The sequence below is a fragment of the Corythoichthys intestinalis genome, chromosome 14 (assembly GCF_030265065.1).
Source record: "Corythoichthys intestinalis isolate RoL2023-P3 chromosome 14, ASM3026506v1, whole genome shotgun sequence".
Taxonomy (NCBI): domain Eukaryota; kingdom Metazoa; phylum Chordata; class Actinopteri; order Syngnathiformes; family Syngnathidae; genus Corythoichthys; species Corythoichthys intestinalis.
In genome coordinates, this window is record NC_080408.1 from 13,039,421 (window position 1) to 13,057,234 (window position 17,814).

Below are 17,814 nucleotides of genomic sequence, written 5' to 3' on the forward strand. Positions count from 1 at the left end.
TCTTGTTCATTATGATATTTTATAAAAGGAAAACATTATTCAGATGTTTGGGATGTTAACTAATGCAAAAAAATAGCTGTGTTAAAGTCAAAGTTATGTTTGAAATATATACGTTTACAAAAAGCTCATTTTCTCTGTTTTTTTCATCAGAAATTGGAAAATTGCTCAAACTAAGCTATTTTCTAATGCTGATTTCTAAAGAATGGAAAAAGATATGAACTTACATTTTTTTCTGCTGACAGAAGAGAGTCTAATCTTTCTTTTGGTGGGTTCCATGTTTATATAGCAATAGATTATTTCTGTAAGCCTTGCAAAATCAGTCAAAATCCAGAAAAACGTCCGGGAGCGAAGGGCCTTGCTCTGGTGAAAATGGCTGAGAGTGAATGAGTTAAATAAAATAGCGCTACGAGTGCATTTTAAAACGTTGCGAAAAAAATGGAAATAATTAGCGGAAATTTAGCTTGAAATATTTACGTAAAATCAATAATTGCCCGGTTTTTTGCTTTTAACCAAGAATCTGTTTTACATTCATATCTATAGAAACTACGGGATTTCCCCATTTATTTACAAGAAATTTCAACTTAAAAAGTTGTTTTGTGATGGCCGCCATGTTGGATTTTGTATCCGTAGACTAGACTAGACTTAAGAAGAAGTCATTGTAAGTAACAGCTCACAATGTCCGATAAAAAAAAAAAAAAAAAAAAAATCCTCAGCACATCTTCATCTATGTGAACTGTTATTATTATTATTATACTGTACTACAGTACAACTTATTACATGAACATATTAGGCCAAAAAGATGACACAAAAATCAGGTAATTTAGACCAGAACAACGCTGTGAAACATCAACTGTCGAAAATGCATGAGTGCTCTCTAGTGGAGAAAAAACATTGTTAACTCTGATTGGTATAATGTAGTCATGTGGTTAATGTTGCGACGTCTCAATGGAGAAACTGAGACGGCCACTGTCGGCATCTCGGGCAAAAATTAATTCAATATGTAGTAGTGCTGCAACGATTAATTGAGTAACTCCAGTATTCGATGAGAAAAAAAAGATTCGAATTAAATTTAGCTGCTTCGAGTATTCATTTAATTATTGTGGCGTTGTAATGGTTAATTTTGAAAGTGTTTGCATTCAGTTTTATTGATTTGAGTGGATACACTGCCATCTAGTCTGCCTCATTTCACATGGCTGAATCCAGCTGCTCCATGTTAAAACCAACATAAGCTAAGTTTTTGTTTGAGCAAATTTTTTTTAATGCATTCGTAATTTAGTTTATGGGTGCCTTTAGCCGTTTTTTTGTGGGAATATGTGTCTGAACCATTTGTTTAGAGCATTGTAAAAAAAAAAAAAAAAAAAAAAAAAGTTAGCGTTTTATAGCATTTAAGCTAGTAGACTTTTGCTATGTAAGTTAGCGAATTGTTCTTTTGTTGTACACAAATCCTTATTTAATTTTTTTAAATTTTTTATACCGTTTGAGGCTCAGCTCAGGTATTTTCATTTTTCATGTTCCTTATCCGATTACTCGATTATTCGACAAACTAGTTCATCGAGTAATCGACTACTAAAATAATCGATAGCTGCAGCCCTAATATGTAAAGACGAAAAATGTAACGACTCTAGTGTAGCCCAAAGTAGAGGGGTAAGAGAAGTGTTCTTCACAAATCTACTCAAGTAAAAAGTATTGTGTGGTAAAACTACTTTAAGAAGTACATTTTTCTCTAAAAGTTACTTAAGTAAATGTAACACTTAATCAATTTATCCAATAATCGATTAATCGTCAAATCTTGCTGCTCTGAGGATTCAGTTAATTAAAGTGATGTTGTAATGGTTTTTTTTTTAAATGTTGCATTTAGTTTTATATATATGGGTGGATACACTGTGCTCTAGTGGCATCAATGAATATGCCATAACTCATTTCCCATGGCTGGGTCCAGCTGCTCCCTGTTAAGACCAACATAAGGAATGTTTTTGTTTGAGCTAATATGTTTGATTATACGTTCATTATTTAGTTTGGAAGTATATTTGGCAGTTTTTTCATGGGAATATGTGTTTAAATGATTTGTTAAGAGCAGTATAAAAAATAAACGCATTTTATAACATTTAAGCTAGCGGACTTTTTCTATGCAAGTTAACTAACTGTTCTTAGATCTTTGAGACTAAGCTCAGGTATTTTAATATATGTTTTTGTCAAATGAAAGAGCAATTCTTGACAGTTTGAAGAAAAACTCAGGAAGTTTTTGATTTGCATTTAATACTCTTTTGAAAGTTTAATTTAAGCAAGCCAAAATATATTTATTTGTTTAACATATTCTAAAATTTATTGTGCAACGCATTAAATGTTCGTAATCCGATTACTCGATTATTCGAACTAATTGATAGAATAATCGATAGCTGTAGCTAGTTACAACCCATCTTTGCTTATTAGCAGTATATATATTATTATTGTGTTCAAATAGCAGACGTACCAATCACCGTGTTGGATCTCTTGTCTTTTCCTGCCATCGAATGAAACCCAGGCCGTATTCCTGGCGTCGGGGGACAAGGTGATCTTAAAAAAATTAAAACAACTAATTCACTATACTGTGTATTGTACACCAAAGCAACGTTTGTGTTTTCCTGGTCTACCATGAGCTCCACCCCAGCAGGCACCACGATGGGCCTGAAGGAGAGCGAGTGCGGGCAGATGGGCGTCACCATGATGGCCGGCACATTGGGGTGGATCATGGATGCCCCTGCTGCTGCCGCGTACGCCGTGCTGCCCGTCGGCGTGGACACGATCACGCCTGTGGAGGAAACGCTGCCGCTTTCACGCAAACGCCGAGAAAAGCACCAAAAGTCCGCCGGCGGTTCTCACCGTCGCCTTGCACCGAAGTGATGAGACGGCCGTCCAGGTACAAGTCCACGTTGGACAGGTAGGATGAAGGTCCGCGGTCAACCACCACCTCATTGAGGACCTGCACATACACGTGAACTCATTATCTGGCATTGACAGCTATAGGCGCTCCATCTATTTGAACTCACTTGGTAAGAACTTAGAAATATAATAATTTAGAAAAAAAATACATTAAAAAACTAGTTTATTCCTCCGACAAAACAATTAAAATTCCAAACAAAAAATTCTAGAGAAAACTAGAGGAGAAAAAGGACTTCGCTGTTTTACCTAACGAGAGTAATAATAATAATAATTGGAATGAATTTATCACAAGTAGACGTCCAATTCATTTGAACTGGGAAGTTCCTTCCCACTTCAAACGGATTGAACGTCTATGGTGATCAATGGCAACCAATTAGTTTAAATTTTGGGCATTGCAGGTCATGTGCTGTTGATTTTCAGTCACTTCCTGGATTTCGCGGCATTTATGGGTCACTTTCTATTGATTTTGGGTTACAGAACAGGAAGTGACCCGGGAATCTCCTCAAAAGAATAGGCAATGAATCAAACTCAACAGGAAGATACTTGTAAATGCCCTGAAATGAACAAAAAGTGACTTACGGAGCCCCTAAAGAGACATACACAGAAATAAGATAAATTTAAGCAATCTGGTGCACACCAGAAACTATCTGGTACGCATTAGCATTACATAGGATTTAAGCTAGCGGACTTTTGCTATGCAAGTTAGCCAACTGTTACATTGTTGCAATTGGCTAACTTGCATTGCAAAAGTCTTCTAGCGCCAATGCTATCCAATGCTAATGTTTACAACAATTGGCCAACTTGCATAGCTAAAGTCCACTAATTTAAATGCTATATAATGCTAAAACGAATTTAAGCATTCTGGTGCGCACCTGAAGCAACCTAGTCCGTACCAGATTGTTTCTAGTACGCACCAGAAACTATCGTAATTTCCCGAATATAAGGCGCACCCGTGTATAACGCGCACCCCAAATTTACTTGTAGAATTTTTAGGGAAAATTGTTGTACCCATGTATTACGCGCACCCTAATTTAGCACCAATAAATAGAAGAATACAAGAAAACTGAGCTTGTGTACAGATACAGAAATGTAATTTTACTGACTGGTGAAACACAGCACAAGCATAGCACATTGGTAGTTCAAAACATTACCGTAAACTGACAATATGTACGGTAATAGTATGATCTGACAACTTCTTCAACCTAGCAGAATCCAGGAGAAAACAAAATAGATTTGACTTTCTTTGAAAGCCTGCTGTATAACTTGCTCGTTTCATCATGATGAATAAATGTTTCTTTCATGGATTGATATGGTAAAATAAAAGTGGTGATTTAGGTCGGAAATCAGAAGAGTGCATCGCTGTAGACTAGACTAACAATAGGAACTATTGTTATCTGGGTTTGAGTTTCCCGAGGGACAGATATAGTTGACGGATACAGGAAGTCTGTGTTGTGTTACGTTTGTTATGGTCCAAGTTGTAGACCTGCAATAAACGTTGACTCAAATGAGTTCACGAAACTAAATTCTGTGCTTTATGAAGAGTGGAAAAAAGCAGAATTTAACACAGACGAAATCATTCGACCAATCAGAGTGAAGTATTACCATGTAGTGAGTTATAACAGAATTCACCAGCGGAACTTATGTTGGCACGTTGCATAGTTCCCGGGGGGAGGTATTTTAGTTGAGGGAACAGCCGAAAAGATAGTTATCTTCCGCGGGTTGCATGTGAGACAGACATTGCTACCGTATTTTGTTGCAGCCTTAATGTCAATAAAGCAACGCAGATTAGCTCCGTTGTTTGATACTCTGCCTCCGACTCCTTCCCTAGCTCGCCACGACCGAAACAAAATTGTGACGTCACGTACCGTAATGGTCGGCAACGGATCGCCGCATACGTTTCTTCAACACAACATGGCCGTATATTTATATATATTTATATTTCTGTCTCCATCCCTGTACCCGTGTATAATGCGCACCATGATTTTACAAGTTGATTTTGGGGGGGGGAAAGTGCGCTTTATGTTCGGGAAATTACTGTGTCTGGTAATCATTAGCATTAGGTAGCATTTAAGCTAGCAGCTATGCAAGTTAGCCAATTGTTGCAACTGACTAACTTGCATAGCAAAAGTCCGCTAGCTTAAGTGCTATACAATGCTAATTTTTAGAAGAATTGGTTAACTTGCATAGTAAAAGTCCTCTAGCTTAAGTGCTATATAATGCTAATGTTTACAACAATTAGCTAACTTGCATAGCGAAAGTCTGCTATCTTAAATGCTATATAACGCTAATGTTAAGGTTTCAGGTGCGCACCAGATTGTTTTAGGTGCGCACCTATCTGAGTTTGAGACCCATGCATTAAAGTATCAAATATGACATCTTATTTCCATAATATGACATATTTTATCCCAAAGTCAACTTCCAGCTCATTCAAATGAGAACAGCTGGACATTTTCTCCGAAGTAGCTCCAGTCTTCAATGTGAAAAATTCCCTCCAGCTGAATATCAACCCAAACAATAAATCATCACGAGGCTGTGTGTGGCGCATACAGATCAGTATTGCGCACGTCTGACAGGTGCGGTGACGTCAGCCCCCGAGAGGAGGTCGGATCGAGGTTGTGACGGCAGAATCGTCAATCAACATCCTCAGTCTATCCATGAGAACAGACACTCGAAGAAGGGTGGGGGGTCCACTGCAGCTGTGTGTGTGTGTGTATTAGCAGACTCCATTAAGCATCCATTTGGCGTTGACGCCATCGTCTCCGCGGTAACCGGGCTCAACACAAGCACACGACATCACGTCCGCTTTCCTTGCACATCCTTGGCCCGCCGGCTTTATTATGACTGTTGCCATGGCAAAGCAGCTAGCGTGCACACAAGAGGCCGGGGAATGAAAACATGCCAAGCTCAGGGGAAGTAAAGAGGACTGCGCAACTGCATATGCTTTGACGCAGTGACGTAGTTTAAAAAAAAAAAAGAACTGCAGTTGGTTGCGATGAAAGCATTTGATTGACTTCATGGGGTGGTAATACGCATGTAGAGCTTTTTTTTGGGGATACTAGTGAATAAGAGGAAGCTTAAAGTGAGTCCGAATGTGAGTGCTCTGTGACGATGGAGGGGCTCAGTGGCACCCGATGCTCAATAGGGAAAGAAACTAGAGTGCCATAAGTCAAGTCACACACACAAGCAGCTACAAGAAAAAAAAAAACACCTGAAATAGAAGCTAAATTTTTCACTCGCTGTTTTTAACAAAGCGAGTTTAGCTAGGATGATTATGAAAGTCTTCGGTTCAACTCAGAACAACAGAATGAAAAATGCCTCCTATGGATGTTAATACAACAAGATCCGTCACCCCACCACACCCCCCCATGAGCATGAGTCCCCACTAGTGGAGAAAATAGTTCCTAGTTCAAATAGTGAATAGTTCCTTCATACTCACTGTTATGAAATTAAAAGGATATTATCTTTGTTTATCTGGTCAATCAGCACCGAATAAAAACTAGGAGAAAGGTTTAAATCCACGCTTTTGAGTCATGTTTTTTTTTTTAATATAAATATATATATATATATTAGGGCTGGGCGATATGGCCTTTAGTACGTATCACGATAAATTGAGCAGATTTACCTCGATAACGATAAATGACGATAAATTCGCCCAAGCAAACTGTTATATAATTTGAAAATTTGAATCAATGCATGGAATACAAATTAACAGTTTCTCATTAAATTTATTTACCAGCTTTCAATTTAACAATTGCACATGCAGTCTAAACATTAGGTATTAAAAAAAATCTTGTAAACAATAAGAATTCTTGTGTGAACATTTATAACAGCTTGTATGACTTGAAAAATATCATCACTTGAATTTCATTAAATTCATTCCGCATTGTTATACACTAGATAGTGGCATACGTTTAGATATTCAGAATAGATACAAATACGACACATCCACCCGCCCCCCAGAAATTATACTTAATTAAAAAAATAAAATGTTTCACAAACCTTTCCTTTCTTTTATTCGGCTCAATTATTTACATCTTATGATTTTGGAAATCCTTACAGTATGCAATAAATAATATTCCTGTTCCCAAGCACTGTGCTTACTCTACTGTAATTTTTACAAAAAATAAACAATACATAGTTACTCCCCGTCATCTAGGACGAGCCACTTACAAGACTAGCACTGTCGTGTATTACAAATACTGCTTTGAACACATCTTCACAGACAAAAGCAATGACACAGGCTTAAAGAGGTCAACTTTAATTGTGTAAATCACACTTAATAACGACACGATCTCCTGGTTGAAATAGACGACATCCACTTAATTCTATTGAAGATATGTAATGCTGAGGCAATTTGTCAACTTTACTTTTAAAAAGAAACGTGCACAGTTTATCCAGTAGATGGGGCTCTTGCAGTGTGTCAAACAGTGATTCAATTTAGGGCAATTGTCTTAAAAGTGGTTGATTGTTTCAGAAAGCCTCGGTTTTTCCATCCCTATCTGGAACCCGTCAAGAGTTTACTTAATGTCGGGTGAAAGTTTGGCGAAGCTAACTTAAGCCCGACTTCATCCCGTTTACTTGTAGCGTTAGCCGCTAGCGTTAGCTGCTAGCGTTAGCCTACCGGGCTTCTGTTTGATTGGCTTCCTGAAAACCATGTGACTCCAAACGTAAGCGCACTGTCTGCTTTCTTAAAGGGGAATGAACATAGCCGAACAACACAGAGTCAAAGCGGGATGAAAAGACTATATTTTCTTCTTTTATTAAATTACCGAATTTACCGACATGGTCAAAATTACGTCGGTCATCGTGAAGAATTTCGGTAACGGTAAATTTTCGGTTTACCGCCCTGCTCTAATATATATATATATATATTAATATCGCAATATAATATCGCAATATAATATCGCAATATATCACAAACTCCCAAAAAACCGCAGCAATAGTTTCTTCCAATATCGTTCAGGCCTATTGGAAAGCTTAAAATCTTAATTTTCTGGGGGAAGAAGCATTTTGGACAGGAGGGCATTTAAAAAAAAAAAAAACTGCAAAACCCTATTTGGAGGACAAAGCACGCGAGAGCAGAATTACAGACGCCATGACTTTAACGAGATATTATCGCGTACTTACCTTGTTTCGATCCAAAAACTCCATGTCGCATGTACCACTGAGTGTCAAGACACAGCTGTGAATGGCCACAGCTGGATTTTTAAATTTTATTTTATGGGTGAAACATGGTAATATAACAAGGGTCGCGATGCAGAAATCGCGGACATCAAGGAGTGGTAGAGATGTTCTTTTTCATATATTGACATTTTTAAACTTTTTTTTTTCAATTTTTTTTGTTTGGATCGATTATTTATCATCTAACATATTGGGGAAAATGCGTCAGTAACAAAAAAAAAAAACAATTTAGCGATGTTATGAGGTAGATATCCGTGACTTTTTTTTTTTTATACAGACGCCATTTTTTTCATTATGACGAAATTTGTTTAAAAGTTTAAAATATGCAAGTGAATAATTTTTTAAAGTTGTTTTTTCAACAAAATATTACCCAAATTTTCGCACTATAAGCCGCAGCCCACCAAATTTGGCACGAAAACGGCATTTGTTCATAGATAAGCCGCATTGGACTATAAGCCGCAGCTGTCCTCACTGTATCATGGGATATTTACACCAAAAGATATTAACCGGTAAAACTTTATTTGACAGCGGCTCATACGACTGACTCATAAGACCAAATGAACCATCATTAAACTTTAAAGCAATTACTGCAAAGCTTTACTGCTTCAAGAAGCTTCATTTGGCCATCACTGCTCCCTTCGGAGAGACAGTCAACCTCTGCTGCCACCTGCTGTTGACTGTTGTCATCCAACATGCCTCTTAGCATGCATTGCAGCGCTACAGATGTAAATAACAATCAAAAATCCTGTTCTGTGCTAAATATTTCTTCAGTTACTTTTCCAGTTCTTTCATCAATTGCTAGTTATGGTATTTGCTAACACTTTATTTGACAGTGGTGCCATAAGTCATGTCATTACACAATCATAATTATGACATGTGTCTGTCCTGAGCATTCATGAATGCTTATAACAGATGTCATTAAGTGTTATCCAGCAAATGATCTCACTTTTGAATGGATGCAAAAGATCCAAGATGGAGTTAGTGACATAATTTGCCAAATGACACTTAATGACATAAGCATTCAGTAATGTCCATGATAGTGTCATGTCATAATTTTGATTATCTTATGACAGTCTTATGACACCGCTGTCAAATAAAATTTTTTAAAAAATCAATAAATAAGCTGCACTGGACTATAAGCCACAGGTACCAAAATGAAGGAAAAAAGTAGAGCCTTATAGTCCGAAAATTACGGTAGACATCAATGAATGATTTTAAGTTAAAAATGACAAACATTTTGAATAATAAATATAATTACCTTTTTATGGCTGGGTTGAAACAAAAACGGTTGCGCGACATCTGTAAACGGGGGTTTCCGGGGTAAAACGGACAAATTAAAAATAGTTCAGAGGCTTAATGCCCCATGAATCTGCTATGGCAGCATATAGACATTTTGTTCTATCAAACACAACAGTTCTTTTGGCTTAAAATACAGCAGTTTCTTTTATGGATGAGTGCAAGAGCAGAAGCTGCTTTTTCAGTCTTGTCTGTGTTTTCCGCCATATACTGTATCTATAATTATATAAGTAAAACTAAAAAGTATGGCTCAGTAAAACTACTCTTAAAAGTACATTTTTCTCAAAAAGTTTCTCAAGTAAATGTAACAGAGTACATGTAACGTGTTACTACCAATCTCTGCTAATAATCAACAGCAAATATCCTGAAATGCCCCAAAATTGAACAAATTGGTTGTCATTGACCGCATAGACATCCGTTCCCCTCCCAATGAATTGGACATCTACTAGTGATAAACTCAATTAATTTTAGGGCAGAGGGATGAAACGAGCTTGTTGTTCTGTTTATTTCATGTATAGTAAAATATTGTAGAATGATTTCCTGACCCATATATCGATAATTGTTGAATCACCATATTGTGAGATAATCATTATCGTGAACCTTGTATCGCAAGTCGTATCGTATTATGCCCAGTAGGAAAATTGATTTTTTTTAACTATGTTATTTATACAATATGCCTGTAATGTCTAAACAGTTCCTTGAACATTATGGTTTGGCAGATGTTAACATGTATGGTGTTCAATGACGTAGGAAGAAATGAAGCGCTCACCTGGAGCTGCAAGGTGACCTTCCCCGCCTCACTGCTGATGTAGCGGTGAGGAACAAGGCCGTTATGCTCCTGTTCGCCGTCTTGTCCCTGCCGCTGCAGCTGCGCGGCGGCCGTCCTCTCAAACATCTCCTTCACCACCTTCACCTTCAGGCGACTGCGCAAGGTGATGGCAGCGTTTCCTGAACACATCAAGTGGAGGATCTTGAACAGTCTTAACACAAGAGTTGCACTGGAAACAGAGCATTTTTAGGTTAACTGTGGGAACCTCACGATACGATTTGCACAATTATTGATACATGGGTCAGGAAATCATTCTAGGATATTATACAGAACTAATAAACAGAAACACAAGCTATTTTCATCCTTCTGCTGCAATTGGAATGAGTTTATCACTAGTAGGCATCCAATCCGTTTGAACATTCCCTGCCGCGTTTTTTAACTCATTTGCTCCCAAAAACGTATAAATATGTTCTATTTTTGTTTCAGTGTCCCAAAAACGTATTTATACGTCTTTTACGTTTTTTTTTCACAAGAGACATCTCTAGGTTCTGATGCAACTTCGCTCAGTAGCACAATGCTGAAAATCCATTTTAAAGCAATAAAACTGGCCACTGGAGGGCAGTAGGGCATTTTGTAAGACCCACGACCCGATTCAACGGAACGAACGTCCGGGGCGCTGGCGGAAGACGACCGAATGGACGACCAGGAGGACGTCCATGACGCCAGGCGCAGGAAGTCCGAGCAGGACGACCGGGAGCACGTCTGGGACGCCAGGCGGCGGACGACCGAGCAGAACAACCTTGAAGACGCCCGGGATGCCAGGCGCTGGACGACCGAGCAGAACGACCACCAGTGCAGCGGACTATGCCATTGAGTCCGTGCTGCTTGCCGAGCAGAGCCCCCGCCGCCGTGCTCGGCCGCTCACGTCCCACACGACCCTCCAGTGTTCCGCGACTCAGCCAGAAACGGGCAAGGCCAAACCAGTTCGCCCCCCAGGAACACAACATGCCCCACACAATTTAACCAGGCAAACTCCGCCACGAGGCAGTGAGCAGCACAAAAAAAACAAAAAAAACAAAAAAAAAAAAGACTAAAAAAAATCCATCTTGATGAGACAGGCCGCCATGAAGGAAAAGTTTCCCCGGCTGTCGCGGCCACAACAGCGTCATCTCTCAGTTATGTGTAAATTAATTGTTACTTTGCTATCAAAAGCTCTATTTGTCTTGTTGTTTATGTTATTTTGTAGAAGGAAAACATTATTCAGATGTTTGGGATGTCACAAAAGCAAAAAATAGGTGTGTTAAGGTCAAAGTTATGTTTGAAATGTATGCTTTTACAAAAAGCTCAATTTCTCTGTTTTTTCATCAGAAATTGGGAAATTGCTCAAACAAAGCTATATTCTAATGCTGATTTCTAAAGAATGGAAAAAGATACGAACTCATCTTTCTTTTGGTGGGTTCCATGTTTATATAGCAATAGAACAGAATTTTTTGTGGGCCTTGCAAAATCAGTCAAAATCAAGTAAAACGGCCGGGAGCGAATGGGGTTGCGCTGGTGAAAATGGCTGGGAGTGAATGAGTTAATTACGTTGTCAAGCCAGCCGCATTTTCTTTTCAGTTGCGTTTCCCTTTCAGGTTTTAGCGCACAGACCAGATAGCGCATTTGGGTTGCGATTGCTTTATAAGGAAAATCATGACTCTTAACTTAACACTACTTCTAGTATACTTCTAGTCCTGTGGTCTAAGTGCTCCTCTGTCACACAGGAAATGCGGGTTTGATTCCCGCCGGAGACTTTCATTTAATTGCTTTTGCTGCTCGTTTTGTGAAGTATCGACTGTGCTGTCCTGCTCATCACTTTTCCGCTCGAGTTCAAATTGGACAGACAGAACTGACGACATGTTTAGCTAACGAGTGACACTGTGGAACTACGGCAGCACTGCCCAGTGACGTCACAGCATTGCGTCGTCAACAAAAATGGCAACCGATTAGTTGACCTAATTTTTTAAAAAAATTTTTATTTTACAAAATCACAAATATTAAGTGCGGTTTGAATATCAAATTATTATAACCTATACTAACATTCATCTTTTAAGAACTACAAATCTTTCTGTCCGTGGTTCCTTTTAAGAATGTCCGCTAACGAATAGGAAGTGATTCAAAATTAACAGGAAATAACCCGTAAATGCCCACAAAAGACTGGCTGTGAATGCTATGGTTTCAGTGCCATTGACGCCACTCGACGTCTAATTCAGTCAAAATGAATTTGATGTCTAGCGCCGTCAATGGCAGCCGTGAGCTAACATAGACATTATTCTAGTGGAAGATTATGGTAGCAACCTGTTGGTTCCTTTTTGATTCCTGGTGGGAGCATGTCGATAACCTTTTGGGATACGAAATATCGTGATGTCACCTTTTCCATATATTGTCTGACCCCTATTTTAGACTGATATTTTGGAATGTAGCCAACCTTCAAAAACTTTGTCCACTTCGGTCTTGTACGACTCAAATTTGAAGGGTGTCAAGAAGCCCAGCGAACCAAGGTGGAACGCCATCACGGGGGGAACGCTTCCCTGGACCCAGAAATGTTGTCAAGCACAGCCCGGATGCTAATGCACTATATGCTAAAGAGGCAATTTGATGTACCTGGAAAAGAGAAGAGGCATAGAGCAGCGTGCCGTCTCCGCCCAGGCAGATGATCAGGTCGATGCAGTTCGATATGTCATCGTAGCCTGTGGTGGATCACAAAACCACAATAGCACACAGTCCTGTTCAAATTGTGTATGAATTGGAACAGCTGTTTGATGATTCCCATTTAACCTAATTGGTTTGAATGTGATTGTTATCCTGAACAGTGATAAGAGTACACTTGTCTTCATGATTTTTTCTAGTAATTCTCGTTAAGATGAACATACATTTGAGTTTTTCGATTGTGTTGGATAGGTTTAGAAATGTATCCTGATCTCTGTATCTACAGTCCCTGACAAAGGTCTTGTCACTTATCCATTTTGTAGAAACAATTGCTAATGAACTGATTTTTAATTATTCAATTGGTTTCAGAAATGGCTCATATGAAAGCTAAGACCCTCCCAAATGATGTTGAATGTACAAAAATATATTTGTTTCACTGAAAAAAAGATTTATCATTTAATGAAGACAAAGGTCAAATTTTGGCAAGACAAAAGTTTTGTCGCCTACAGAAAGTAGTGTGAAAATTGAACAAACATGTACTTCAACTACAAAAATATGTCACATAACATAAGCGAATTAAAGTAGTGGTGCTGTGAGATCCAAATTTGATATTTTGTATGACTTCCATAGGGTCGAAGGACTGCATCCATGCGGTTCGGCAAGGATTCATACAATTTATTGATGACGTCATCAGGAACATCAAAGAAAGCAGTCTTGCATGCCTCCCAGAGTTCATCAACATTCTTGGGTTTCGTCTTCCATGCTTCCGCTTTCATCCTGTTCATGTCTGGTGACTGGGTTAGCCAGTCCTTGAGGATCTTGATCTTCTATGCCTTGAGGAACTTTGAGGTAGAGATTGAAGTATGTGATGGAGCACCATCCTGCTGCGGAATTTGTCCCTTTTTATGGTTAGGAATGTAAGAGGCAGCTAAGATTTGTTGATATTTCAGACTATTTATGTTGCCTTCCACCCTGCAGATCTCTCGCACACCCCCATACTGGATGTAACCCTAGACCAGGGGTGGGCAAACCGGTCCTCGAGGGCCGCAGTGGGTCCTGGTCTTTGTTCCAACTGATTCAGCACAGACAGTTAAAACCAATGAGGTTTGAGCGGAAACAAGAAGCACCTGATTGCAATCAACTGATTGCACTTGTAAGACATCAGATTGGTGAAAGGCTAGCCTCATGATGGGTTGGATCCAAAACCCGCACTCACTGTGGCCCTTTGTGGAACAGTTTGCCCACCCCTGCCCTAGACCATGCTTTCGCCACCACCAAACTTCACTGTTTTGTGGCAAAAGGGGGATTTTTCAGATGAATCTTCCATTGAATTACACCACAGTCACTGCAAATATTGCTGGAGACCTACTGGAGCCAGCATAGATCCAAGATTCACTCAGAAAACAGTGAAGAATATACTTTTGTACATTCAACATCATTTGGGAGGGTCTAAGCTTTCATATGAGCCATTTCTGAAACCAATTGAATAATTAAAAGTCAGGTTATTTGCAATTGTTTCTACAAAATGGATAAGCGACAAGACTTTTGTCAGGGACTGTACAGTATGCGACACCAAGAGAATCAGTGTGACACAATGGTAGTTTGCTTATCAATATTTTTAAGATATTGCTAAAAGATGTACTGTACATCCGGGATTTGTAGTTGGGGTGGGCCATAAAGCTCAAAACGTGCTTCCAATTGGTTCATAATTAGACCTGTATGTGATTTTTTTTTTTTTTTTTTTGACAGGCCTTTGCAAGGCCCATTTTTTAAAATGCCATTTCTTCGGCGTGCCGCACAGCCCAACCGTCACCGTTCAAATGACAGAATTTTCATGCAACGCAGGGAATTTTTCGAACAAGCGCTCAAAATTTTCCGTTTATCCATAAAAGTGTATTTTTTGAAAAAACAAAAAATTTTCAAAACGCTACTTGTCCTACAAGTTATTTTTATCAAATCACATAACTTACTCATCAAAAATTCCAGGACGTTAGGGGCATAAAAGTTGGTTTCAGAATTTGGCAATAATGTACAGTTCCCAAAAATTCGCCAAGAACTGTCAGTCGACATTAGAGATGTCCCAAGATGCCGATCGATCGGGTCCGATCACGTCATTTTTAAAGTATCGGAATCGGCAAAAAAATATCGGACATGCCTTTTTTTAATATACGGTATATATTTTTTTTTAATTAAATCGTTTTCTAATTGTATTTAACGTTACAGACATAATATGTTACACTCATCCAGAGTCTTTAGTTTAGGCTTAAGGAAGGGTTATCAAATTTATCCCGTTAACGGCGGTAATTAATTTTTTTCAATAATGTATCACGTTAAAATATTTCACACAATTAATGCATGCGCTGCACGACCCATTGTCGCTCTCAATCTGTAATGGCGCCGTTTTACCTATATAAAGAGCTAAAAGGCAGCGTAAAATGAGTAGAGTGAATTTTGGCAGCCTTTGGAGCCTTTTTTTAATTGGTTAAGGCCTTACAATCACTCTCCCTACCATTAGAAATATCGTGGGAAGCAATGTGGGGAAGCAAGGTAGTAATTGATCTTTTTCTTAACACCCTAGGTTATTTCCCAACGCAGAGAAGATATATCAATTGGTAGCACTACGCACAGTCATGCTTGCACTTCCCATCATGCATTTGAGCATGGCTACAGTACCATTTACTGAAAGCTCAACAAATACACTAGATGGCAATATTTAGTCACAATATACAAAGTCACATTTATCCTTTCCTTTATCCTCCAAGTCTTTCTATCCGTGGATCAGTCTCACAGACAGAATGTTAATAATGTAAATGCCATCTTGAGGATTTATTGTCATAATAAACAAATACAGTACTTATGTACTGTATGTTGAATGTATATATTCGTCCGAGTTTTATTCATTTTTTTCTTAATGCATTGCCAAAATATGATTGGGAAAAATTATCGGGAATGATTGGAATTGAATCTGGAGCAAAAAAAAGCAATCGGATTGGGAAATATCGGGATCGGCAGATACTCAAACTAAAACGATCGGGAGCAAAAAAACATGATCGGAACAGCCCTAGTTGACATTATCACAAATAGTTGAAAAGTCACCTAGTGTTGCTTTAAACTACTTAAAGTTAAGTTAGTATGACTAACAGGAAATATTAAAGGAATTTTTACAGGGCACTATTTGAACATGCTGTAACCACTATTAGAATAAAAATAAACATGTAGCTCCCTCTAGGCATGTGCCGGTATGAGATTTTGACGGTACGATAACCGTGAGCAAAAATACCGCGGTTTCACGGTATCACGGTATTGCAATTATAGCTCCAAAATTTTGAGATGTATGGGTTTTACAAAAAAAAAAAAAGAAAAAGAAAAAAAAACGTTTTTCCATTGAACAGTTTTTTTTTTCCCAGAACATATTTGCAAATTGGAACATGAATATAATGTGAAAATAAATTAATGTGAAAATAAATAAATTAACAAAAAATAACAAATATTTTATATAAAATTAAAATAAATAGAACCTAGACTATACCCACAGCCACAGCTCAAGTTGCTCAATATTAGAGCAAGAACAAAATAATTGCTATAAAAAAGTAAAACACTTTTAAATAAATTAAAAATATATACTGTATGACTTTTTTTGAGGGGGGGGGAGCTCAAGTGAAGTTTTGCCATTTTCAGCCACTGTGTCAACTTTCTTCTACATGATGTCATGCCTTTGTGTTAAAAAGAACAAAGAATTCATAAGTTAATAAGTTAGTTAAAAATGTATAAGTTAGTTAAAATGTAAATATTGTTGAGGAAAGGTTTCATCTAAAACAAAAAGTGAGGTGTGAGACCTCCTTTCGCAATTAGCGATCTTTGACGCGATCCTTTTTTTTTTTTTTCTCCCCCCCTTCATTCAAGCTTGTTTCTCACTCAGCGGCTGTGAGACATAAAACGTCAACGAAGCTGCTCTCCCAGCTTAGCCTAGGCTAACATTCGTCTTTGTAAGTTTAAGTTAGTTTGTATATTGAATTTGAAAGGAAAATATATGTTTTGTTTTTGGTGACCTTTTTCATGGTGCTACTGCTATCCTGTTGAACCTACTCACATGTGGAAAAATACAATTGTATAATGTTTTAAATGTATTCATTTGTATATTTCACCACGATTTGAGAGCTCAATAAATTGAAGAAAAGTACGCCTTGTGTTTGGAGGGTTTGTTTTTGGGTTTGCTGGCTGTTTAGCAGGATAGAGTCACTAACACTCACGGCAACAAACAGGGGAAGGGTGAGCGCTGCCGCACCAAGCCACTTTTCGGCTGCATTTTGGCACATGAAAAATAGCGAATACCGTACTAAGGTATGACGGAAAATTTTAGTGGGTTTGAAACTGCGACGTTTTCACACCACGGTAAACCGTGAAACCGGTAACCGGCACATGTCTAGCTCCCTCCCACTAACAAAGCAGCCTGGATGACCACGCTAATGCCAGTACACTTTTTTGACAGCACTGGAAGTAAGGCCAAGGCAAAATCTCCACATCACAATTAAAGTTCAGTTTACTCAGAAATGTCAGTTTTGCCTACTAACTTGATGATTCCAAATTAACATTTTGGATTTGATAATTCTGCCATTTGACTTCCTTTTTCAGTCACCCAAAATCTGATAAGAACTGACATCCTCACCCTCTCTGAAGGTGCACAGCTGATTCCGGATGGAGCCAAAGTTCTCATCCTTGGACAGCGTCCCGTCATCGGCCACCCGCCGTTCCACGTACACCATCATTTGTTTCTCCTGAGTTACACATTAGAACATGGAACTCATTTACCGCCATCGATGACGATCAACATCCAATCCACTTGATCCAAACATCCACTGCGTTCAAAAGGATTGGACTTCGAACGGCGTCAATGGCAGCCAAAGAGTGAACGTTATATGGTTCAAATCTCCTTACACTTGCATATCAGTTCCGATATTTAG

General features: G+C 38.5%; 1 protein-coding gene across 2 annotated transcripts in view; it reads right to left on the bottom strand.

Annotated features, from left to right (window-relative positions):
• nadkb (NAD kinase b) overlaps positions 1-17,814 on the bottom strand; it is a 31,062-nt gene that overhangs the window by 3,180 nt on the left and 10,068 nt on the right. Inside the window, exons 5-11 of one of the 2 annotated variants that reach the window (XM_057856856.1) lie at positions 17,520-17,628; positions 12,809-12,894; positions 12,633-12,735; positions 10,166-10,344; positions 2,860-2,959; positions 2,631-2,788; positions 2,471-2,553 (exon numbers count right to left, since the gene is read on the bottom strand). In XM_057856856.1, the coding sequence (XP_057712839.1) occupies positions 2,471-2,553; positions 2,631-2,788; positions 2,860-2,959; positions 10,166-10,344; positions 12,633-12,735; positions 12,809-12,894; positions 17,520-17,628 (818 nt within the window). The remainder of the gene's footprint in view (positions 1-2,470; positions 2,554-2,630; positions 2,789-2,859; positions 2,960-10,165; positions 10,345-12,632; positions 12,736-12,808; positions 12,895-17,519; positions 17,629-17,814) is intronic. The other variant, XM_057856857.1, reaches the window with a different exon arrangement.